At 37.8% G+C, this 26,143-nt stretch overlaps 1 protein-coding gene across 1 annotated transcript in view; it reads left to right on the forward strand.

The window, feature by feature from the left end:
* The first annotated feature begins 1,717 nt into the window (after positions 1 to 1,717).
* LOC121147065 (microsomal triglyceride transfer protein) overlaps positions 1,718 to 26,143 on the forward strand; it is a 59,641-nt gene continuing 35,215 nt past the window's right edge. The window contains exons 1-8 of the mRNA XM_040966765.1: positions 1,718 to 1,778; positions 7,927 to 8,114; positions 9,932 to 10,075; positions 15,006 to 15,113; positions 16,729 to 16,845; positions 17,075 to 17,214; positions 19,341 to 19,491; positions 21,824 to 21,981. Of these exons, the coding sequence (XP_040822699.1) occupies positions 1,718 to 1,778; positions 7,927 to 8,114; positions 9,932 to 10,075; positions 15,006 to 15,113; positions 16,729 to 16,845; positions 17,075 to 17,214; positions 19,341 to 19,491; positions 21,824 to 21,981 (1,067 nt within the window). The remainder of the gene's footprint in view (positions 1,779 to 7,926; positions 8,115 to 9,931; positions 10,076 to 15,005; positions 15,114 to 16,728; positions 16,846 to 17,074; positions 17,215 to 19,340; positions 19,492 to 21,823; positions 21,982 to 26,143) is intronic.

Genomic DNA, 26,143 nt, shown 5'->3' on the forward strand with positions numbered 1-26,143 from the left:
CCCAGTCTGTGGAAGAACCCAGAAGTCATTCCTTCCCTGGCAAACATGCCGTCAGCCACTCCCACTCCAACAGGAACACAGACCCCCTTCCCTAGGCAATCTGCAGTATCCCCAACCTAGGGCCTGAGATGGCATGTCCCAGCCCATTTTTCCTGTTCTTTCCCACATACCTTAAAAAAAAAAAAAAAAAGAATAAGCAACTATGCTGGCATATTGACATAATTAACACAAATTTGGCATTGCTTAGGTCCAGAATGCCTGGTAGTTATTTGCTGTTTTTTCACCCAGCAGTGTTACACTTGCCTAGGTACAAGGCAACCTAGGCTAAGAATGATGTTACAACCACCAAAGTGACTCATAGGAGCCTTCCAGTGGAAATCAAATGTCCATATGAAGCAGCATTTATTTTGTTAGGCAATAGTGATATGCCTTTTATTGGTTGGACTCTGATAAGCACCTGACAACGAATAGTACTTTACCCGAAGGGACACGTATCATGAATCACAGCATCTAGTCACAGACATTACAGATCTATGCAACTGTGGACCTCAAAATACAAAGGCAGTTCTCACAGCATTGGATATGATGCAAAGGAATTCTTGATTTAAATAGTTATGTAGGTAAAGTATAAGTGACTATAGCTTCATATCCCTATGCACGTAATATGGAAATTGTGGAAATATTTACAAGTCTATTCAAATGGAAAACAATAAAGCATTTTCATATCACCTTACCTTTGTAACTCCTATTTTAGAAAAAAAAAAGGGGTGATTTTCAACAAAACTTACTTTCTCAGAACGACTTTTTCTGTTGAACCTCAAGAAAAAATTAGTATTTAACTAAAATTATGTGCCCAACTACATAATTAATTTTTGCTAGATACTTTAGCTTTAAATTACATACAGATTCAATAACAAATAAAGTATAATCTCAATTGAAGAACAAATAATCTTAATCCTGTAGTTTATATAAAAATAAGTAATTCAAGAGGACATATACTTTGGAGATTTTTATGCTTTGTATTTCACTTTCTGGCCTAATGGCTAAAGTCTACTCTGGTTGTCTGGAAGACTTAAGTTCAAATTTAGTGTTCTAGAAAAGAATCATGATATTGAGCACTGAGTTTTAACATAGTATTGAATTGGTGATAGGATTTCACAGTTTAAAACTGAATCCTAAAACCTGGAGTAATCTTTTAAATAATCGCGTGTAGCTAGCACAGCCCATTCAAAGATGACCATACAAGATGTTGAAATTCAGTTCAGTTTAGCTGAGTTTGAGAATCCTCACTGTTGTCTCAGATATAATGTGGTACAGGGTAAAGATAGGCAGTTAATGTGATAGGCATGATAATTATACTGAGCAGAGATTTGTCCCTACCACTTTTCTTGGAATGTCCCTTCACTTATCTATGTTGATAGGAGGTTAGAATGTTTGGTTTTGTTCCCAAAAGTAACTTGATTTTTCTTTTTAAGTGAAAAAAAAATTTTTTTTAAAGAGACTGCAATCTAGTCCACCTATGTTTAATCATTAATAGTGAGCCCTGTAGTAAGCTTTGGTCCTGATTTTGGAGTTTGGAATCTGACCTTTCCCCAAAGATAAACATGATTGTTGCAGGATGTGGGGAGGATCAGTCCCTCACTGGCTGCCTTGGGAAGAGGCTACTACTCAGTAACTCCCACCAGCAACTGGATGCAGGAGCTGCTGGCTGGTCAATATGATTCTTCTTGCTGTGCTTTTTCTCTGCTTCATTTCCTCATATTCAGCTTCTGTTAAAGGTAAGTTTGTGTTGCTTTGCTTAACTTTTTCAGTCTTTGGAGATGTGTGTGTGTGTGTTTATTGAAAGAGTTCCTAACTAAACCATCTCTAAAACCCCTTGTAACTTTGGAATATTTGTGATAGCAAGACTGGGTTGAAACCAAATTCAAATTCCTCCATACATTAAGAAAACAGAGGATCCTTTGAGTTTCAGTCCCTGGGACCAGCGTTTCTTCGATTTTGCCTTTATAATCTACTTTTAAAAAGAAGGGAAAGATGCCAGCTATTGTTACCTGCTGTGGTTGTCACAGAATACAGCTCCTTCATTTGAATTGTAAAAGAGATTATATTTTAAAAAAAAAAGCCAGTTCTTAAATTTTATTCTGGTTGCTTAGCAGTGTGACTTCAAGAAGAATTAGACTCAGTGGAAAAGGCTTTTTCTTCTCCAAAGAATTATGAATGAAGTGATAAGCATGTATTTATTTCCATTAACATTCAAAAGTGATAGAATAGTTGTAGTTAGTGAACTAAAGAAAACAACACTACAAGCTACAGATTTAAGAAATAAGACTTTGGGAAAAAAGTGTTGCTAGTTAGAGCTTCTGTTTTTAAGATGAAATTGATTTTAAAGCACACACATAAAAAGCATGAACCAAGGACACATGAGAAATTATTTCAGAAAATTGTATGAGATTTATCTTTATCGAGTCTTATTTTAAGATGAGTTGTAAATTTTGGTTTTTGAACTGTTGCACTATGTAAAAAAATCACGTTTTAGCATTTCTTAAAAAGACTTAAAAATGAATTGACCTAGGGCCCGGCACAATGGCGCAGTGGTTAAGGTCCTCGCTTTGGGACCCTGCACCCCCATGGGAGACCCAGAAGAGGCTCCTGGCTTTGGATTGGCATAGCATCGGCCGTTGCGCTCACTTGGGGAGTGAATCATCAGATGGAAGATCTTCCTCTCTGTCTCTCCTCTCTGTATATCCGCCTTTCCAATAAAAATAAAACAAATCTTAAAAAAAAAAATGAATTGACCTAATACATAGAATAACATACTAGGGTCCAGTTTTTTAAGAAGTGTATTGTAAATCATTGATATTAAATGACTCATTTAGAATAGTAAATATTTAAATTATATATAAATTTATGTAAATAAAATTAAATATCATATTTTCATCAGTTTCTAAAATGTGCAGAACTTAAAGATACACCCTTGTCTTGGATAACAAAAAGTAAAGTTTTGTAAATCACATCAAACTAAAACTATTAAGGGTTTATTATTTTATTATCTGTAAATAACTGATGAGTACTTGAATTATTAGTGATATAAATAACTTAATATCAGATCTCATTCCATTATTATTTTAAGCAAAATAATAGAGCAGTTATTATAATTAGTGTAGACTTCTCCTTCCCCCTTTCTGTAAATTAGAAGAGTTGACATTTTGATGTTTCGAAATGCATTTATAAAGGATTTTGAAGTGCTCATGCACACACACACACACACACATCAATACATTAATGGCCCTTGGGGGGACATGTGATTTAGAAGGTGACAGCCACAGCTTTTTGTGTGTAATTTTAGTAATTTTTTTCAACTTGAAGTGTATGCAATTTACAGGCTGCCTTTCAGAAGATTACAAAATTATCTTCCTTTTGCCAAGGTCACTGAGGAAAGATAGGTAAATGTGTACACGTTGACACAGTCTCCTTCCAAAGTCCTTAAAGGAGCCTGGCAAGTGAGGGGCCCCCTGAAGTTAAGCTTTATTAGCTTCGCAGTTCAATTACTTGTGATAAGTAGTATAAATATGAAGTACAGTCCTCAAATCTTACTATCCAGATGGTATGATTGTTTGTATTACAATATCAGCATTCAGTTATAGGTTCTTTGCCTTCTAATGATTGACTTGTAAAGAGTCTACCTTATATTTAAGTCATTCTTAATCTTGGTTGGGTTCCCTTGCATTATCTCAAGATTCATCTCTAACTTAAGCTACCAGTGTGACTGTCCAGTAACTCTTCAGATCTGAGTAGATGTTAAGGGCAGGGTGAAATGGAAACAGATTAGAGGGGAATTTGGTTCAGGAGAAAAGAATCTGTATGGCTTGCTGAGTGTGAACTTTCTGAAAACTGAAGTTTTCCATGCTTTTTAAATTAGACTGTAATGTTAGGTCTATTCTTCAAGTTGTCTTTAAATACCACTTTCACTTCCTATTTAAGTTTGTCACGTGTGAGCCTGAATGACTTCTTTATTTCCAGTCTGTCTCTTATTCCCTTGTCCTACCCTTACTTGTCAATCTACTTGCATTAATGCATTAACCATCTTCCTTTTTTTCTTTTTTTTAGCCCTTCATTTTGCTCTTTCTTCTGACCTGATAATTTTCTCTGCTTATAATTTTGTAGTTTCTTTAACTTCATTTCCCATCACTTAATCATTATGGTATAACTCTTCAAATCTCCCCCCTTAATTTACCTCTGCTTTATCTTCTTGCTTAACCCAGTAAGTGCTGCTCTATCTATGCTTGATACATGGGCATTTTAACAAATTTCTTAAAAAGATGAAACTGAGAGGTTCATGTATGTCTCTGAGGTCACTATTCACTAGAAGGGGCAAGCTGAAGAGGTATAGAATTCCTTTTGGGCTAAAATTATTTTCTCTTTTTATTATACCTAATATCATTTCCAAAAAGATCCATTGTGTATACTCTGAAGAACAAACACCTTTTAAGGGAGATTGTTTATAATATAAATAAGTCATGCTCCAGTGCCCAGTGTTGCCAAATAACAGAAACAAAGAATTTACCATCCAACGGGTGATCCTAGGGGTGATGTTTAGTACCATCTATCCATTTGAGCCACTTGGCGCTTTCTAAGCATGAGGCAGAGAACTGGGCATTCTAGACTGTTCAGAGGGCTGGGATAAACCTCCGGTAGACCAAGCCCCATTCTTTCCTATGTTTTATTACCTCCAACTAATGATCAACAGCTCATCTGTCTCTTTTCATATTCTGTTGACTGATAAAGTAAATATGAGAAAGATATGAGCATGACACTTTTAAAAGCCTTGGGAGTGAAGAAAAACTAGCTTTCATCAGAATTTTCAGCAATTTTTATCAGAACTTCTGGCAGACCCCAAAATTTGAATTTCAGCAAATTTAGACATCAACTCTAGCAGTGTATCTACTCTGCTGGTTGAACCTAGAGTCAGTTTCTATCGGCTGTCATATAATGCTTACCTTTCAGAATTCCTATGAGAATCAGATAAGACAACATGTGTCTCCTATATAACCTGTGTGGAATATCATGGGTGTCATAAATCAATGGCTTCCACAGCTAAAATACCTTTGCTGGCTGGAAATCCAGTGTTTGAACCTACTGTAGAGCCCCAGCTAAAATACAGAAGAAGGCACAGCTGATCTGGTGCAGTGATTAAGATGCCACTTAGAACACCCATCCCACATACCAGAGTGCCTAGATACAAATCCCAGCTTTGCTCCAGGTTCTAGACCCCTAGGTGCACTGTGAGGGGCATCAAGGAAAGGCTCAATTAGTTTAGTTTCTGGTTCCCAGCTACAACCTGATCCATCCCTAGCTGTGGCAGGCTTTTGGGAAATGAATGAAGCAAAGGATAGGAGATTCTCTCTCTTTTAAGGGTTTTTTTTTTTTCTGACTTTACCTTTTTTGGATTTAAAGCTTGGCACTATTTGTTTTTGTGGATACATACTTGTCTACTGGATATTCTGCTTCTTCATTCTGGCTCTCCGTGACTCTTACTAAAAATCTTTGCACTATTTTTTCTTTATTTTTTTTAAGATTTGTTAGATCATGTAATGCCATCAGTCAAAAGTCCCAGGCAGCTTCCTGTCTTAGAACCAGGCTCCAGAGCTCTGCAAATGCCTTCCCAAGTTTCCTGCTCTTGTATGCATCTGTTTGGCTTCATCTCCTTTTGCTGTATTGTACATTCTCATATCCAGGCTCCTTGCCTCTCTGATGCTCCAATGTTACATCTTTATGAGCCATGCTCAGGGCTGTTGCACCTGCTTTTCCCTTAGTGTGGGAATGGTAGAACAGGAGAGTGTTCTTCCTTCCTGAATCCCCAAGGCCAGCCTGATGCCTTTGCCCAGAATGTTACTTTCTTACTGAAGGCTTTGCTTTAATATTCTCTTACCTATTCAGTTTTCTTTATTAAAAGTTTTATCATGCTATATACTTTGCTTATTAGGTTATTTTGTAATTGCTTTCTCCCTGAAAACAAGCTCCCTGAAGGTAGAAATTTCATCCCCCTTATTAACTGGTAAAGCCCTGTGGGCTAGAAAATTGCCTATCAGCAAGTAGATATTTAGACATTTTTGTTGAAAGAATGGCTGAAATCTTAGCTTACTCCCTAGGAATGAAAAAGAATTTGAGTTCAAGCTTTAAAGGAATATAGTATAGGTCATACATGGTGTGATCTTTAGAGACAGGTGCCTGGGTTCAGATCACGTTTCCACCACTGATTCTCCAGGTGACCCAAGTAAATGATTTAATCGCTAGGCCCCTCTGAGTCCTCTTTTGTAATAGGAGTGATAACAATCTCTACCTCACTGGGTTTTTGTAAGGGTTCATGTATTTAAGTCAAAGGGAGAGTTACCATGAGACAGAAAGATCTTCCATCTGCTGCTAATTCACTCTTCATGTGGTGCTTGGCCAGACCAAAACCTGAAGCCAAGAGCTTCTTTCTGGTCTCCCGTGCAGCTGCACAATCCTAAACATTTGGGCTGTTCTCCACTGCTTACCCAGGCACATTAGTAGAGAGCTCAATTGGAAGAGGAGCAGCCAGGATTCCAACCAGTGCCCCTAAAGGATAGACATTGCAGGCATCATCTTTCCCTAACACATCGTAATACTGGCTGCCAGAAGTTTTTTTTTTTATATGCTTCTGGTTCTCCAAAGTAATTTTACATACTTTCTTAGCTGCCTCATTCCAGTCCTATTAACTACACCCCACTCTTGCTCTTCTCATTCATACATATTTCTTGAAGGGAAAAATTTACAATCGTCAGTGCTAATGTCCCAGAACATACAATCCCAATAATATTGATAACCTTGATACTCTCTTGAAATCCCTAAATAGCAGTTTTGCAAGATGGATTTTTACAAACATAAATTTCATTGTCTCTGGGAAGAACTCCGTAGCACTCTTTACATTTCTTTAGGGTCAGTTGAACTGTACTGGAGAGTGAGTGAACTCATACAGAGTATCGATTTTCTTGTCTCACAGTACTGACTTGCATGTTATTTGATATTAAATTGCCCCTGGCAAATTTAAACTGATACTAAGATTTTTATAGTAATGCATTATTTTATGCAGGCACAGTTAATTTAAACTTTAAATGTGGCTTTGAATAGGAACTTTACTGATTACTAGAATAAATTTCACTGGAGTAATAGACCCTAAATGTAAAAGAGATTCGGATTAAAGAACTACTTAATTAAAAATTACTTTGTTATGCATCTCAAGTTTTATGGTAAATACAAATGGTTATTATCATTGTTTTTTTTTTAAATTATTTTATTTATTTGAATGGCCAAGAGACAGAGACAAAGCAAGAGAGATTGCTTATCTACTAGTTTACTCCCCCAAATGCCCACAACAGCTAGGTTGGGCTAAGACAAAACAAGGAATCCTTAACTCCACACAGATCCACCATACATACAACTGAATCGGGACTCAAATACTTGGGCTATATCTTTCTGCTTCCCAGGCTATTCATTAGTGGGAAACTGGAGGCAGGACTGGTGCCAGGACTCAAACCCAGGGACTCCCATATAGAATGCAGATGTATTAATTAGGCTTTTAAAACAATTCTTAGCAAGATCTCTTGTTGCAGTTGGAATCAATTATTAATACAAAACCATATCAATTCATTAAAATGTGTTTAACGAAAGAAATTCTAGATAATCTGATTTTAGATAAAAAGTGAGATTTTCTGAACCAAGGTCTATTTATTAGGTTATTTTCTGAAGCTGTTAAGCAGAGTGACCAGTAGGACCATCTTTCATTCAACAGGTACTTACTAAACAGTTACTGAGCACCACTGAACTGATGGTAAGACAGCACATTGTTTGGCCCAACAGCTGCCTCACAGTCAAATCTTGACTTGCATCCCTATTCTCTTTATGCAGGTCACACCACTGGTCTCTCATTAAATAATGACCAGCTGTACAAGCTCACGTATTCCACTGAAGTCTTTGTTGATCGAAGCAAAGGAAAACTCCAAGACAGTGTGGGCTTCCGGATTTCATCTAATGTGGATGTTGCCTTGCGATGGAGGAATCCTGACGGAGATGATGACCAATTGATCCAAATCACGGTGGGCATTTTCTTCTCCCCGCCCCAAAATACAAACCCTCAGACAAACAAAACTCACAGTTAGATGTCGGCAAAGTGTTTCAAACATGTACCATTTGATAGCATTTGTTTTGTGCTTTTCATCTTATGGACATGTGGTATGTTGCTTATTTCCAGAACAAATAGATCCTCATTTTAGAAGTGTTTGTTGATCAGAAGATCTTATCTTCCAAAAGATTGAAACAGGCAGGATATGAGGACGATCTGGCTGCGACATCTGTCACCCCTGTGATCGCCAGGGTTGATTCGGCTGATATGGCTGGCTAGGCGGGTGGCCCCTTCCTCCCTCACCGTTCCATGTGCGTCCCTCCCGAAGCTGCGCACTTGGTTGAAAAGGATGACCATCCCTGCTAGAGGAGGACCCGTCTTCCGCCAGGGGTATACGAGTAGCTGCGCTCCCTTGCTAGAACCTCCAAACAAGCTCTCAAGATTGAAACAGGCAGTCAAATGATCAGTAACCAAAGTATGATCTCTAATTCTGGTTGTCATTAGCAGTTTCCTGAAACAGATTCATTCAAAATGTTCTGGAGTAAGGTATCCAGAATCTGTCATGTGAGAAACAAATGAGATCACTGTGATTGAAAAATGAGATAACTTAGGAGGTACCTGAGTTCTTTGATGTAATAGATGGTATCACTAATGAACAAGTGATTTTATTGTATTTTCTCCCTGGGAACAGAAAAAGGTATGCCTTTGAGTGTCACTATTTGATCACATTGCAGTGGCTTAGATTTCCGTGTTGAGAAGGAAGGTCAAGTTAGATAATCTTGAGGTCTTTTTCAGTTTTCATAGGTGGTGATTCTATGTTTTGCTTTAACAGAATCTAGTAAGTTATTATGAAATAGATGTACAGGATCAAGTTCTTAGAACTGTTGCTGTTGATGTGTTCTGTAACAGGATGTAACTGCAATACATTTGCTAAGTGATTTTTGTTTCCTTGGGTGTCTCTGATAGCTGTCACATTTTCCAAGTTGGATCAAAACATCATCATCTGCTTCTCTGAGGCATTTTCAATAGAACGGTAAACTACTATGTGATGACTTGGTAATTAGTCTTCTCAGTGAGTAACCTGTTCATCTGCCTTATAATACATACCTGTGATAGCATGGAGCAAGAATCTTTTCAGACATGTAAATTAAAGCAAAGTAATGAGGCAGATAACAACTGCTCAAAATAAATGGAGTGACAATGACACAAAATAACTATATTTAAGTTACACTTACTGTAAAACTGAAATGACAGAGTTTTTTTAAGTAGCTGCATTTTTGCCTAATCCCGAAACTTTTTGAGAGGTAAAGCAATATAGATACAGAGAGAGAAAGAGAGAGAGAGAGAGAGAGAGAGAGAGAGATTGATTTGATCCTGTCTGCTGGTTCGCTCTCTAAATGCCTTTAATGCCTGGTTGGGATGAGCCAGTTAGGAGTTGGGGACTTGATGCAGGTTTCCTATGTGGGTGGCAGGAATCCTGTTACTTGCACTATCCTGGTGACTCTTAGGATCTGCATTAACAGGAAGCTGTGGTCAGGAGCTAGCATCAAACTCAACTATTTCTGTGTGGGATGCAGGTGTTCTAAGCACTGGGAGAAGTGCTAATCACCCAGTCTAACTTCTAATGCCTTATCCTCTTCAAGTGAGTGACAGGTCCTATGAATCATGAATTGAAAAATGTGGAGATTATTACTGGCTTTGTTGATCCTTTTGCCATTTTATCCTTTAAGATATTGTGATAGAGACAGATATTGGGAAGTTTTTCTGATAGGATTATTTCTGTGACTCCAGATAAATGATGTAAATGTGGAAAATGTGAATCCAAAAAGAGGAGAGAAGAGCATCTTCAAAGGAAAAAGTGCCCAACAAGTTGTACGAAAGGAAAGCTTGGAAGCCCTCCAAAGACCCATGCTCCTTCATCTCGTCCATGGAAAGGTAAAGGGGATTCTAGGCCCAACATCATTTGTGTTCCATGTTCATAATTTTCTTTTCTTCAGCAGATATTATTTAAGGTAACCATATTATGATTACTTTTATGGAAAATGGAATAATTTCGAGAACTGATGAGTGGATTAAAAATTAAGTATTTAAGTCAATGCTTGGAATTCTCTACTTTTAGCCAATTTATGTTTCTTGGTTTTGTGAAAAGTTGTTTAGTAAAGTATATATGTATCGATGAGAGGCATTATTATAAGGCATATTCCTTAACAAATTAGAAAGGATAATAAAAGATAATGTAACACAGCAACTCATCTCAGCATAATTGAATAAAATAGAAAAATTATAAGAATGAAATGGCATAGCTTATTAAGTGATATTGATTTGTGATAAGAATACCAATATCTGTGCAAAGCTTTTTAGAAGTGCTGGCTTGTCTGAAGTAGAGCTGATTTTCTAGTAAATGTTTTTAGAGATTATGATGTCATGGCCCTCTCCCACAGTTCAATATGCCTAACAATCTTCAGGAATGCTTCTTCCTGCTTCTCTTTGTCAAAGTATCTATCATGTTGCAGCTTTTGCTCATAGGCTCCTTCTTTGATGCAGTTCCCTGCCAGAGAGAAATAAGCAGTGCCTCTTTACAACACTGTAGCACTTTGTTATTCACTGTTGGCTCATCTCACTTTGTGTTCACCTACATCGTGGACTTCAGTAGAGAAATTTCCCATTCCTAATTGAAGCCCCTCCCTCACATCTCTGTGCCTTCCCACTTTCTTCCCAAAGCATCCAGAATTATGATTTGCATTGAGTGAAGGGATGTTCTTTGAAACTTGTCCTAATCTCCTCCCAGGCCCTGTGCCTTTTGGGCTTATTTCTAAGAATTTACCATAATGTATTATAATCTTCTATTTTCCTGCTGTCCATATTCAGAGTCAGTTTCTTGTGCACAGAGGTACTTTTCAATCTTTATGTTTCAGCACCTTGCTCATGGGGGGAACTTGGTTTTTTGTGTGAAAAAAAAGAAAAGGAATGAATAAGGTTAGATGGGGATACACTAGATCAGCCTTCATGAAGGGTTTACTTCCTGGTCACTTGGTAATTGCTCAAATGCGCTGAGAACTTACTGTGTGCCAGGCACTGACAGAGAAATTACATGAGTTATCGCTTCTACTCTCATGGCAGCACCAGGGAGCGGGTGCTGCTCCTTCTTCCTCCTATGATAGATGAGGAATTCAAGTGAAAGAACAACTGGCAAGTGGAGGAACTGAGACTGGAACCAGAGTCCATGCTCGAACCTTTATCTTCAGCTGTCTTCTGGCTGGGTAGTATTTGGGAAAATTCCCGTCTCTTTGGTTGATTTGCAATATTCCTTGTTCCATCCCTGACAGTTAACTTGATTGATTTGCATATGGCTTAACTTAGTTCACATGAATTGCTGTTATTTTTTCTCTGGGCTTCCCAAGTGGCAAGGCATCTGAATTCATAAAATTTTAATTACATTTATAATTTTAATCACAGCCAATCATTTTTAAAGCTCCTGGAGTGGCAGCTGAGTGCAAAGTCTTTTGTGACACATGCAGCTGTACTGGGTCCTCACTGTTCAAAGGCTGGGCAGAACTGCCACATCATTATTTCAGTGATACTCATGTGCCCCTTCTGGAGCAGCTGTGATTTGTGATGGTTTCCTGTAGCCACAGGGTAAAGTACATCACCTTATCTCTTGAATATACAATAAAGTATGCGTTGGAGAAAACTTGACCCTGGAGACCAAGAAGGCAAGTGTTCAGCTTCATCATTGGCAGAAAAATTATCAAACTTTCATTTCAGCTTACTCTGTGAGAAATTATACAGAGTAAAGCAATTTTCTTAGCATGTCCTAATTCAGGTTCAAACCAAGTTTTACATCTGGAAAATTCTGTGATTTCAAGGATGCTCATCCACATATACATTTGTCCTTGGAGGTCCTTCTCTCTCCCCTCTCTGTCTGAAACTCTCATGTTTACATTATAGCAGAAAGCCATCAAAATGCTTGGATTCATTTCATTGCACATCTTTTTCTCATGCCTATTTCCCATATGTAACTGCTTGAGTAGCAATTGTAGTTTTGCCTATAAATCATAAACTGATTTGGAAGTTTTAATGTTTGAGTAAATTGATTAACAGTGACAAGTGAAAATGCCTCAAGTTACAGCACAGAATTTTTTTCAGCTTTAAGTGTTAATCTAATTAACTGGATAATGTCCAGATTTCCATGTTTTGGTTTTGGCTGTCTCTATCGATTAGATGGACTAAGTGGCTGCTGAGTTGGCCTCTTGTCTCGTCTCCAGGCATTGATTTGCTCTCTCAGTCGGGCAGTATGGCTTTTCTACACATATCACACCTCCAAAGCAAATGTGACAGCTTCAAAGTTCTCAAGCACTGCATAGACCAATATTTATTTCTTTGTTGTTTTCTAGCAAGCCATTTCCTGGTTGTGCTATGCCTTACATACACATCAAAGATGAAGTTGCTGATCCCTGTTGGCTGGAAATCTTTTCATTTGCTTTTGCTGCCTGCCCAGTTAATGTAGTTTTTCTCCTATCCTTAAAGCATAGGCAAACTCAAGGAGTGAGGCCTTCTGATTCCAGGGGAAAGTTGTTCTGCCACACTTTGTGGGAAGAGTCCCTGCATCTCCATCTCAACAGTCTCGCTTGCCTTGGTTTGCTTGGGTTAAAAGCTTAGTTTCTAACCAGGTTGTACTCACTATTGTTCCCTGGAAACTCTGGGGACCTTGAATTTAGATTATAGCCCCGTGCTCTCACATGTTCAGAATTTATTTCAGCATTGAATGAAATAATCAGTTTTATGGCCTGACTATAATAAAACTTATTCAATTCCTGCAGTGAAATAATCAATTTAAGATTATTGTTGTGACAGCCATGTTGGTTGAACTGTAAGATTCTGGCACTTTATTTTGTTTTATTTTATTTTACATTCTTGACACTTAGGTAAGAACGATACCAGTGTTATCTTTACCTTGGATCTCAATGGTTTACATTTAAGAAATAGAGTTTTGGCACTAGAGGTAGCAGTTATGAAAATGAAGAAATCTGCCCATCTTTTTTAGTTCTAAGAAATGATAAGAAAAACAAGCAAAGGGATAAAACCCGTTTTTTTCTGTGTCTTTCATGGTTTCATTGGTCAGCCTGTCAGGGAACAAAAGGGCACTAACTGCTTTTCTTAGAGGTCAATAAGAGAAGAGCATTTAATCTTTTGGGTAGACAAAAAGATGAAATTCAAGAATTGATCTAAGATTTTAGATAAAGCATTACAGTTTAGGCACATTTTGTACCCTGCAAAGAAAGTGGAGATAATGATGGTAGTGCTACTGTTTTCTTTTTTACTTCTTCTGAAAGTAGGTAAGTCATAGGCCCTAAGCATGTGTCTGTCTGTCACCAGTGAGTGTGCCCTTCTGACTGCACCTGGTCTTATGCAATGTGGTTAGAAACCTCTGACAGTCTTGCTATCCTCACATACCATCCCACAAATATTTGCTAGGGGAATTAAACTTTGGTTACTGAAGGAAACAAGGCCCAATTCACAAAATAGAATATCAGAAACTCAGATTTGGATCTAAGAATTTGCCAGTGATTTGTTTGGGAATATGATACCATAGATTTTCAGACACTGAGGTAATTTTTCCAGCTCCCTTTTAACCAGGACAACACAGCTATTCTAACAATCATAGGTCCGTCTAGTAGTAACTAAAATTGATTGTGAGATAAAGTGTCTAGCATGTCTGTTATGAGATTTGAGCACCTAATTTGACTAATTTAGGCAAATATTCTTATATGGTAAGGCATGAGATTTATGAAGGCTGAATTATTCAGACTTGTATTAATTGAATTCATTGCATGATTACTAACTTCCTGCTTTGTTTAATAAATCGTGTTTTTTTAAAGGTACATAGAAAAAGCATTCAGGATATTTCTAGTAAAAATACTCAACCATAATGACATAGATCTTGGGAATTTTTAAAGGGAATATGTAGCTACCTTCTATTTCTAAATCATGTGATACTATTCAGAATCAAAATAGGGGTAAAAGGCAACAACTTGTTTCTGGAAATCCACCTGCAATTTTATCCTGTTTATTATATATGGACTAAGTAATTGCAGTGGTAAAACACTCTCTGATCATCCCTGTGCCTATAAATATCAAGGATGAAACTAAATTAGGTCACTTACTATTGTTGCCAAATCAGTTACCCTCATTTCAACCTCTTTTCCTTGCCTTCTAAAGGAAATTTCAAAGCAGGCCTAGCACATGTATACCAACAGAATCTCAATCTTAGGTCTTCCAACCTTCTGTATCTTCTTTTTCCTAAAGCCAGCATGAATGAGCTATGTAGCAGGAGAACATGGACCATGTAAAATTTGAAGCCTGCACATTATGGTTTTTCCTGGACCTCTTCATCATCTACAAAAGCTATGCCATCTCATCTAGGAACCTTTTATTATTATTATTGTTATTATTGTTTTTGTTTGCTATTACTTTACAGCTTGATTAACAAGCAGTATTACAAGTAGATAATTTGATGAACATATTCAATGACAGTATTCTCTATTTTTCTTCCTGGGGTCATCTGTTTTCACAGAAATCCCAGCTTGTCCCAGCAGTCCTTCCTTCCCTCCATGATATCCATCAAGTCAGAGCCTTGGTGGCCAGACTCTTTAAATTTCGTATCTTGATAATGTACTTTGTTAGAAATTTAAATAACTTCTTTTTACACATACACAAAAAAAAAACCCCAAAGCTTTAAAGTAACAGATCTCTTTCTTCCAGAATTAACAGAGTGAGAATCTGACTTTTCCTGCCATTTATTTCTAACAGAGCTGATGAATGATGCATTTTTGCTTTACTGGTGTTTGTCTTTTTCTTCTGTTAGGTCAAAGAGTTCTACTCGTATCAAAATGAGCCAGTTGCCATAGGAAATCTAAAAAGAGGATTGGCTAGCCTGTTTCAGATGCAATTAAGTTCCGGAACCAGCAACGAGGTATTTACTCATTTTAGTAAGGGTTAAGCATATTATTTTTCAATAATGTTGTTATGCGTTTTTAATTAGGATTTTTATTGGGTAAAGGGTGAGAGAGGATTGGATGAACAAGTCTTGTTTATGCCATTTAATTAACTGTTTTGTTGCTTAAATACAGGGTAATGTAATACAGCTGATCTGCGAGTGAGAAAAATCTGATGGCAATGTTGGTTTGAGAAAGACTTGAGCAAGTCTTTTTAGATGTATTGCCAGTGTCTTGAAGTACCTGTCAATTCCCTTTAGTTCACCAAGCCAGAAGCTAAGGTTAAACTTGGGAAGTCAAGTAGACTGTCCCGTCTCTTCCTCCTCATATCAAGCCTAGAGTTAAGCATGAAATCCAACTTTTCTAATCAGAAAACAGTCAATATGTGAGTGGGTGAGAAAAGCTGATGGCAATGTTGGGCCAAAATGTTGAAAATGGTGGATTTATGCAATTACAGGCAAGATGATTACAGGTACTGGCACAGATGAGGAAAAAGTTCAGAGAACCTAAATGTAGTTTGTGTTGGGATGCAATTGCCTAAACTCAAATTGTTGGTGGGGTTAATAGTGAATTGAATTAACCTCATGGTTTGAAAAAATTTCCAGTCATTCTCGGCTAGTCAAAGTAACATACACATGGGCTTGGCATGATAGCCTAGTGGCTAAAGTCCTCGCCTTGAAAACATCAGGATCCCATATGGGAGCCGGTTCTAATCCCAGCAGCCTCACTTCCCATCCAGCTCCCTGCCTGTGGCCTGGATGGCCCAAAGCCTTGGGACCCTGCACCCTAGTGGGAAACCTGGAAGAAGCTCCTGGCTCCTGGCTTTGGATTAGCTTGACTCCCGCCATTGCAGCTACTTGGGGAGTGAATCAGTGGTTGGAAGATCTTCTCTGCCTCTCCTCCTCTCTGTATATCCACCTTTTCAATAAAAATAAATAAATCTTAAAAACACACACACACACATAGATACAACATCAAAAATCAATTCCCCCTGTCTTGTAATGACTTTCCTATGGAGCATCGTTTCTTTAATTTGTTTTGGTGTTTTTTTTTTCTTTTTAAAAATTTATGTGTTAATGTATATATGTATTTGAAAGGTAGTTATAGAGAATGTGGGGGAGAGAAGTTGAATTTTCATACACTGGTTCACTCCCCAGTGGCTGAGGTGGCCAGGGCTGAGCCAGTCTGAAGCCAGGAGCATGTAACTCTGAGTCTCCTGCATGTACTTGAGTTTTTTGTTACTTTCCCAGTTATATTAGTATGGAGCTGAATCAGAAGTAGAGCAGCTAAGACTCAAACTGGCATCGATATAGGATGTTAGAGTCATGGGTGGCAGCTACAAAGCAAGGCCCTGTGATTCTTACTGGCCATCAAGAGAAGTTATTCCTGGGATATTGAGAAGTTGCTAATAATACTCAAAGAGGATGGAAAAGAGTTAATGCTCTAAAGAAAGCCTTTAATGATTCTTTTTTATCTTGTCATCCATTCCTCCTCCAGTGGCACATTGAGAACCTCAAATTTTAAACTATTTTCCATTAGAGTTCAAGTGGTCCTATAGATTCACAAGCATTATGTTCTTACTTTTCTTTTTAGGTAGATATCTCTGGGGATTGTAAAGTTACTTACCAGGCTAACCAAGACAGTGTGATCAAAATTAAGGCTTTGGATTCATGCAAAATAGCAAGATCTGGATTTTCAACCCCTAATCAGGTATGATCAGTATCACTTTCTGTGATTTATTCAAATAATCATGTCCTATTGGAGATTAATTGGGAAGCTGTCATAATGTTTAGTTTGTGGTGGTGGTTTCAACATATGCATATTTAATGAGTACCAATTCAAATACTTTGTAGATGTGTGTAAATAGTTTCCTTTGTGCCTTGATTTGAAGATTAAAATGATGATTCCTTGTTACAATGATAGATATTTCTTTATTTAGGTCTTGGGTGTCAGTTCGAAAGCCACATCTGTCAGTACCTATAAAATAGAAGACAGCTTTGTGACAGCTGTGCTGGCAGAAGAGACACATGCCTTTGGACTGAATTTCCTTCAAACCATCACAGGGAAAATAGTATCAAAGTAAGACATTGTTGAAATTTTTATTTCTTTGCTATTATTTGGAGTTTTATTGTGCTTTGCAAGTAGATGTATGTGTGCGAAATATTTCCTCACTTTGAGTGTTAGTTCCTTGGAAACAGTGATTCATATTTTGGTTTGATTATTCACATTCTCTATAATAGTACATCATACCTACTTGTTTTTGCATAGAACTCCATGAAAAATCAACTATGCATTGAATAGGATTTAAATTTTAAAAAGACAACTTACTTGATCTATCCAAGTTCATTCTCCAATTTTGGTTTCAAATGTTTTCAATGTTAAGGCTAAAATGTGATGGCATTCATCTTTTTCTTCTTGAAGAGTTTATTATATTATTATTACATTATTTTTATATTATGGTATAATTATATTATTATTAAAAGACATAAAAGTTTGTGCTATAATTTGTGGAAAGAATTATAACATTTAAGTACTAAAGACTGTGATATCCGCTTGAGAACATTTTTCTGGTCAGAATATTTCTAACAGGATTAACTGAAATTTCAAAAATCAGAGTTTTTATTATTTCAATTTATAAAAGAATGGTTTCACTCTGCTACATGTTATGCCATTGCTTCCAACTTTGCATTAGGGGCAGATGTTTGCTGTAGCAGTCAGGATGTTGTTTGAGATACCCATATCCCATCCCAGAGTGCCTGGGTTCAAGTCGTGGCCCTGTTCCTGTTCCCAGTTTGCTGCATGCACCCTCTAAAAGGTAGCAGGGATGCCTCAGGTACATAGGTTTCTGCACCCATGGGAAACATGCAGATTGAATTCCTGGCTACTGGTTTTGGTCTGGTCCCCATTCCTGGCTGGCATAGGCATTTATGGAGTGAACCAATAGAAGGAAGATTCTCTCTCTCTCTCTCTCTCTCTCATTCTGCCTTTCAAACAAATAAGCAGTTTTTTTTTTCCAATTCCTCTGAAACCAGTCCTAATGTAAAATCTTGGGAGAAGTGTACTTCAAACTGTAAATATTTTAAATTGTATTGAAGCTTCACCTGAAACAAAATCTCACATCCTACTTCATATATTATCTATATTATTTTTTAAGATTTATTTTTTATTATTTTTTTATTGGAAAGGCGGATATACAGAGAGGAGAGACAGAGGGGAAGATCTTCCGTCTGACGATTCACTCCCCAAGTGAGCGCAACTGCCGATGCTATGCCGATCCGAAGCCAGGAGCCTCTTCTGAGTCTCCCACACGGGTGCAGGGTCCCAAAGCTTTGGGCCATCCTTAACTGCTTTCCCGGGCCACAGGCAGGGAGCTGGAAGGGAAGCGGGGCTGCTGGGATAGAACCGGTGCCCATATGGGCTCCTGGGCATGCAAGGCGAGGACCTTAACCACTGCACTACCACGCCGGGCCCTATCTATATTATTTTTATATGAAATAAACATTTTAAATCACTTTCCAGGTCTCTCAGATATCTACTCCTATTTAACACAGCAACCTAAGCATATCAGTATATTTTTTTTAAAAAAGCAACAATCACTGTATTATTCTCTCAGTGTTCCAGAGGTGTATGTGCCAATGGTGTGCCACATGAAGGATGGATTTCCTTTTAGAACACAGCCCTAAAAGATGCTGTTGGGACAGTAAGGGTCCTTTCTACCCAGGCTCATGGAGAGGGATACAGACCCTATTTTGGATATTAGAGAGGCAGGTTCTGGAAAAGCATGCCAGACAAAAATATTATTTAAAACATTTTTGGAAGGTAAGCTTTGTTAGCAATCTTACTAAATAGGTAACATGCAAAAGGCTAAAAATTCACTTTTAGAAAGTTGGACTAAATTCAGAAGGGTTGATATCACGTATCACGTTCAGTTTGCAGGCAGAGTTTCACCTCTGAATTCTCTTATAATATTTCTAAAATTCAGATTTAACTGTTTCAAACTTTTTTTTAAGAAAAATTGATGCTTTCAAAAACACCTTGGTGATTATCTCAGGGTTTCAGTTACCTTTACAAATATTTCAGTTGGAAAGATATGGCCATGTACAACTGGAATAAATTAGTGTCTTGTTGCCAAAATAATAACAATCAATATCCTATTCATTGAAAAGAATGTTTATAATGTGCAACTTCTCTTTGCTGTTGTGCAGGCAGAAATTAGAGCTGAAGACGACTGAAGCAGGCCCAAGACTGATGCCTGGCAAAAAGGTTGAAACTGTAGTAAAAGCTGTGGATTCAAAGTACACAGCCATTCCCATTGTGGGGCAGGTCTTCCAGAGCGAGTGTAAAGGCTGCCTTTCTGTAAGTTTGAACAAATGTAGGATTAATCATGGCTTAAAACTCTAGCTCTCTTTTGTCCCCAATTGTAACATTGATAAATTCTATAAAGAGTTTGTGAAGAGCAATCAGCCACCATGGAGTTATGATGCTAGTAGCCAAATAATATGCACCTGAACAATGTGTAACACATTTTCTGAAAATAAACATTATGATTTAAGGGGGCAACCTTTTAAAAGTCCCACCTAAAATTCAAGGAGAAAGAAGGCCTAATGAAGATGGGGAAGTGTAATGTATAGGAAATGGATCTGAATCTTGCTACTTTGCCACTTAGCAGTGTTATAGGCAGGTGCGATGCTCACACTCTCAGTGCTCTGAGGATAGCTGTGCGGACTGGAACTTGACAGTAAGCTCTCTGCCTCTGTTAGAGAGCATGTCTTTCCCATGCTCTCCATTTCCTGTATCACAGACTGGAATAAAATACCCCATTTTTAAGGCAAACTGTAGACTATCTTGAAACACTTTAGATTCAGCAAAGAGCAATTTCATTTATTGCATGCATCAGATCAGTATGACTTTAGAAATGACTTTTGAATTCAACATTCCCTAATATGCAATCTTTTTTTCAAGAAGGCAAACGCTGGCTCTGTGCTCTGCAATTGCTAGGAGATACTCTTGCCTTAGACGTTAGCAGTGTTCAGAAAAATGGAATCACTGAGAACTAACACCATAATTTGTTTAATGTGCAAGACACAAATTCCATATTAGTTTCTAAAATTTACCAAATTAAAGGGAAAACCAAAACATCTTGGAGCACAAAACCATCATTTTCAAACTTTGTTTCTTCTATTTTTCTTTAATATGTCAATTAATGTCCCAATAAAATTTTCTAATATCTTATGGGATAGAAATTAGCTTAGGAAAATGACTAATGAAACAAAGCCTTCTTTCTTATTCAGTGAGCTATTTCACAGTGATTAAGCTTTATGCGATTAAGCATTATTTTCCACCTAAGACTTTCAATAATTATTCATTGTATCAAAGCTATGTGTCATTGGAAACTAACTTTTCCAATTTCAGTCATGTTTCACTATTTCAATTCTTTTTTTTTATAAAAGATCAATTTTATTGGAAAGGCAGATTTTAGAGAGGAGCGGCAAAGAGAAAGGTTTCCTATCCACTGATTTGCTTTGCAAGAGGCCGCAATGGCTGTAGCTGAGTTGATCCGAAGCCAGGAACTTCTTCCAGGTTTCCCATGTGGGTGCAGGGTTCCAAGTCTTTGAGCCATCCTCCACTGTGTTCCCAGCCCATAAGAAGAGAGCTGGATCAGAAGTGGAACAGGCAGGATACAATCTGACTCTCTTGAAGGGGGAGGATTAGCCAATTGAGTCATTGTGCCAGTTCCACTATTGTAATTCTTTAAAGAAGAAAAAATTCTAAATTTATATTATTATATTGTCTGCCCCCAGACATGAGATGCAGTAAATATTTTGCTAAGTATAGTAGGAATTTTGCTTTGAAGTATCCTCTTAATTTTGGGTAGCTAAAATTTAGAAAGTTACTTATTCAAATGAATGAAGAATTTAAAAAGCCATTCATGCAGATCAGTTAGGGAGTTGGAGTCTACTGGTGGTATTTACCATATTCCTGACCAAAACAAAGTAAATGTGCAGACTAAGTTCCATCGCTTGTTTCATAGTCAAAAGATGTTGTTAATTAGAATTATAGCTATTTACTACTTTTGGAACCATGGCAGACTAATAGTGGTGTATATGTGAAAATTCCTTTATCTGAATGACACTCTACCAGATACAGGCAAGGGGCAAATCAGATCTCAGGAATAGTAAAACTGAATTTCATATAAACAGTACAGTGAGAGAAAAATACAAAGCACAAACTGTTGTACTATTTTCAGTGCAGTGCAGTTAAATTACAAAACTGATTCAGTTCTTTCGCAGTTCCATTTTTTTTCACTCATGAAATATTTTACTGTTTATTAAAATTCTGCATACTTTCACCATGGTAGTCAAATATTGGCCTCAGATATAACAATCCCTTGGTGTAGCCCTGAGATGATCTATATTCCCAGAACCCAGTTAATCATTGCCCAAGCTCAACAATAGTAGACTTCTGCCTATAGATGAATCATGCATAGGACCCCCAGGGTTCTGTATTTGCTGCTGGGAGTCATGAGAATGTGATATCGGCTGGGAGCCATCCTTTATCTTGAGGTAAGATATAAAGGCTTCATTTGCTTGTCTTGTACAAGCAGTTTCCCTTCTGGGGAGAGGTCCGCTTGTGAATATGGATGTTCATGCTTGTGATTAGGGTCTGAGCATCTGGCTGTCTTTTGCAGCTCTCAGAACACTGGCGTTCCATCAGGAGTCACCTGCAGCCTGACAACCTCTCCAAAGCTGAGGCTGTTGGTCACTTCCTAGGCTTCATCCAGCACCTCAGGACTGCGAAGAGAGAGGAGATCCTCCAAATCCTTCAGGCTGAAAGCAAAGATGTATTGTAAGTTTCTCAGACTGTGTGTGGGACTGTCTCTCAGCACATTTTAGGGTTTTTTTTTCTTTTTTAAGCAAGAAATGTCCCCCTTTGATATCAACTCCCCCACCTCCAACCCATCTGTCTTGTGCATTTTTTTTTTTATGGTGGATGTAATAGTTTAGTGCTCACATGACCAAAAATTCAGTAATAAGTTTCGACAGTGACTCAATAATGAACATTTGTTTTATGTGTGCATGCTTATGAGTGTATATCAAGACTAGAGTGGTATCCAAGCAGAGGAGATCATGGCTTCTCTGTGACACGCTGATGCATCTGCTGCTGTGCTTTCTTTTAAAATTGTGTTCCCAAGCTATCCATCTAACTGCAAAGATTTCAGAGTTGATTAAAGCAACAAATGGGAAGTATCGACTTTCTCAGTTGAATAATGTGCTTTTACTAGTGATCCAACTGAAGTCACTGTTTTATAGGCAATTGAGAATGGAGGTAAGTACCCAAAGCAATCTGGAGAGATAAAATGCATACATTGCCACATATTTGATGAGAGTGTGATTTGTTATCACATGTAATTAAGAGTTGATTCAATTCTTGGAATCAAGATGACAGAATAGGGTAAGGACATGTTTACACAGATGGAGAAACATTTGCCAGTGTAAAGCAGAGAGAACACAGTCCAGGAAATAGGAGAGGACAGAATGACAGCAGAGGGATACTTGGAGACTGACAGACACAGGAAAGCAGTGGACACAGTGGTGCAATGTTGCAGTGACTGATACCCCAGCGGCATTCAGCAAACAATGATCTGAACTGCATGAGCAGCTGAAACTCCATCAGCAACAAGGTGGGAAGGGGCATTCACTGGGAGCTCAGGAGGTGAACCCAGACAAAGAACTGCCCATCCTGCTGGTCTCTTATTTGACCAGGAGCAGAGACAGAGTGGCAGGTCCCAGACAGATGGTGCAGACACAGGGCTCATTTCACAGCCCAGTCAGCCCCCTGTATTCGTATTGGGCCCCATTTTGTATAGCGAAGCAAAGGCTATGGACAGAATTGCACATGTACTGAGCTGGGAGTGAACTCATTTCTGGCTCAGTGAGCTGCAACAATGTGGAATCCTATAGGTTTCACCAAAGATAGGTTTGGGTAGCCCTCAGACCTGACAGCCAGCAGATCAAGAACTCTAGTAGTGGCACATTAGATGCCAGTTCTTATAGTATGAAAAAAACTTTTAAGATTGCAAGGACAACAGTAAGCTGTGCATGCACTGAGCTGGGAGCGAACTCACTAAACACAGTGCATTGTGCTGGTCCCACAGGGAAAATAATACCAACTTTGGCATCATACAGGTCAAAATAGTTCTGTGTGGCCCTCAGAGATAACAGCCTATAGGTCTGGCCAGATCAGTACCACCAGCAATCTAGCTATATAGGACACCTGGTGTCTCCCTAATCCTGTGACTTGCTTGATCTGGAAGTGGGAGAAAGGTTGTACAGACAATGGTGCAACCTCAGCACAGTATCACAGGAGGAGCAGATTGGTGAGCCAGGAGCTGGGGCTACAGAGATCATGCTGGAAATCTAACGTAAGAACCCAGATCAGGAACTCACTGGAGGGAGTGGCACAAGTGACTGCTACCAAGAGCCATGTGCCAACCACAAAACGTAAAATCAAACTGTAGACCCATGGGTGACACAGCTTAGAAACCTGCCCCAAGGAGAAGAATCTGCCAACCAGAAGTACAGTGACTAAGAGCAAAAGAGACAAAGGCACAATTAATATTACTGAAGACTCCCCTGCAAAGGAGCAAAACCCTTTGCCAACATCAGAGTTAACTGAGGAAGACATCGAGAAATGGGGGATACAGAATTCAAAACACTTATTATAAAGCTTCTTATCAACAACGAGAAGTGTGTAATACAGAGGTTCAAGGAATTAAGGAACATGTCACACAGGAAATGAATCAAATAAAAGCTGATATATCAGAAATAAAGAATACAGTGGAGCAAATTAAAAGTACAGTGGAGAGTCTCCAAAATAGAAGGAAGGAGGCAGAAGAAAGAATTTCAGAATTGAAAGATATTTCCTGAAGCCAGGAGGAAAGAAACAAAAAGCTGGAAGCAGAGCTGGGTCAAGCTAAAAAAGTATTCAAAAATTGAAAGACTCTATTAAAAGGCCAAATATTAGAGTTATGGGAGTTCCAGAAAGTGCAGAAAGAGAAGCTGGATTTAAAAATATGTTTAATGAAATAATAAAGAAAAAAATTACCTAATCTAGAGAAAGAATTGTGAAGCAACATCCAGGAGGGGCACAGAACCCCAACAGGCTTGATAAAAAGCAGGATCTTCACTATTACACATGATAATCAAGCTCTCTTCAATCAAGCATGAGGAAAAGATCCTTAAATGTGCATGTGAAAAAAGTCAATTGACATATAAAGGGATGCCAATTAAATTCACAAGAGACCTCTCACATGCAACTCTACAGGCCAGAAGAAAATGGAGCAGCATATTCCACATTCTAAAAGCAAATAATTGTCAGCCCAGGATAACGTACCTAGCAAAGCTTTCCTTCGTCTTTGAAAATGAAATAAAACTCTTCAATGATAAAGAAAAGCTAAAAGAATATACCTCGTCCAAACCTGCCTGCAAAAGATACTGAAAGATGTTCTCTTGACAGGGAAAAGGAATAGTGCCCACCAAAACCAAAGGCAAATGTGAAGAACATCCCAGTAAAATAACAACAGAAGACTAAATCAATGAACTACCCATTGTTAAAATGACAGGACCAAATTACCACCCATTCATATCAACCCTGAATGTAAATGGCTTAAACTCATCAATCAAATATTGTGGATAAATACACTGGATTAATAAAACAAAGCCCATCTATTTGTTGCCTCCAAGAGACATATCTCACCAATAAAGATCAGTGGAATCTATATCTCGTGGATTTTGATTTTTTTTTAGTCTCATCCTTTCAAAACACTTTCTTTCTGATTAAACTTTTCACTGACTCATAGATCATATGGTAGTTTCATTTTCTTCAAGAAGGTTCTTGTTTTTCTTTTTCAATTCTTCAGCTACATATTAGTCATTCAGTAGCATCTTCATGACATTATTACTTTCTTTATTCTTCCTGTTGTTGATTTTATTTTGTGGCTTTTCATTTAAGGGAATGTGTAGTAACTGCGTAATGGAGACTGTCATATCCAGATGTAATGCAGTATGCATCTCTACTTCCAGACCAAAAATGGGCTCCCAATGAAACTGTTTGTTATATCTTTATAATAGGGTGCTGGACTCTTAGCCATTGTCCATGCCTGCAATGATGGACATATGACTGTTTATGAAGAACTATATACTATAGTAATGATATAGGGGTACTCAGGGAGGGGGAGGGAAATGAGGAGGGAGTAAGAGAAATCCCAGGGCCTATGGAACTATATCATAAAATGATATAAAAATAATAATAATAATAATAAAAAGAAGTAAAATTTAAAAAAAAATAGTCTAATGTTTAGCCTCATACTGATAGGATCAAGACATAATAAAGTTTATTTAGAGATAATAACAACAATGAAATATACATTAACAGTTCATGAAGAACTATACTCTGGTAATAATATAGGGGAACTAAATGGTGCGGGGGGATTAGGTGAGTAGGTAAGTGAAATCTCAGGGCCTGTGGAACTGCATTATAAAATGACAATAAAAGTAAAAATAAAAAAAGTTGATTCAATTCTTACATTTTATTTGTAAATATGGAGCTTTTGTGATATAGAACTGATGATCAATTTAAATTCTGTTGTATGGTACCAATTTTCGTGGTTGATGCTAAAGAGCAAGCTTCTCTGAATCTAACAGCAGAAACTATCTACTAACCTACACACAGGTGGAAACTAGCCAAGTTGCATAGTCATAAGCAGTAGCAGTTACCAAGCTTTAAGGACTCAGTTCCTCAAGGAAATAATTTAGTTTTTTTCTCTGAAAGTCTATTTATTCTTGCTTTTGTTTATTATTTACTGGACTTTAAAAAAATTAGAGGACTGATAGAATTCCATATGAATAGCCACAAATTAGTTACTGACTTCAAAAACAAATATTTAAACCAGAAGTTAGAAGATATGCAACTATCATGAATTTAGGGGTTCTGTGTTAGTTGTAGAGCT

The sequence above is a fragment of the Ochotona curzoniae genome, unplaced genomic scaffold (assembly GCF_017591425.1).
Source record: "Ochotona curzoniae isolate NIBS_2020 unplaced genomic scaffold, NIBS_Ocur_1.0 scaffold_4506, whole genome shotgun sequence".
Classification (NCBI taxonomy): Eukaryota; Metazoa; Chordata; class Mammalia; order Lagomorpha; family Ochotonidae; genus Ochotona; species Ochotona curzoniae.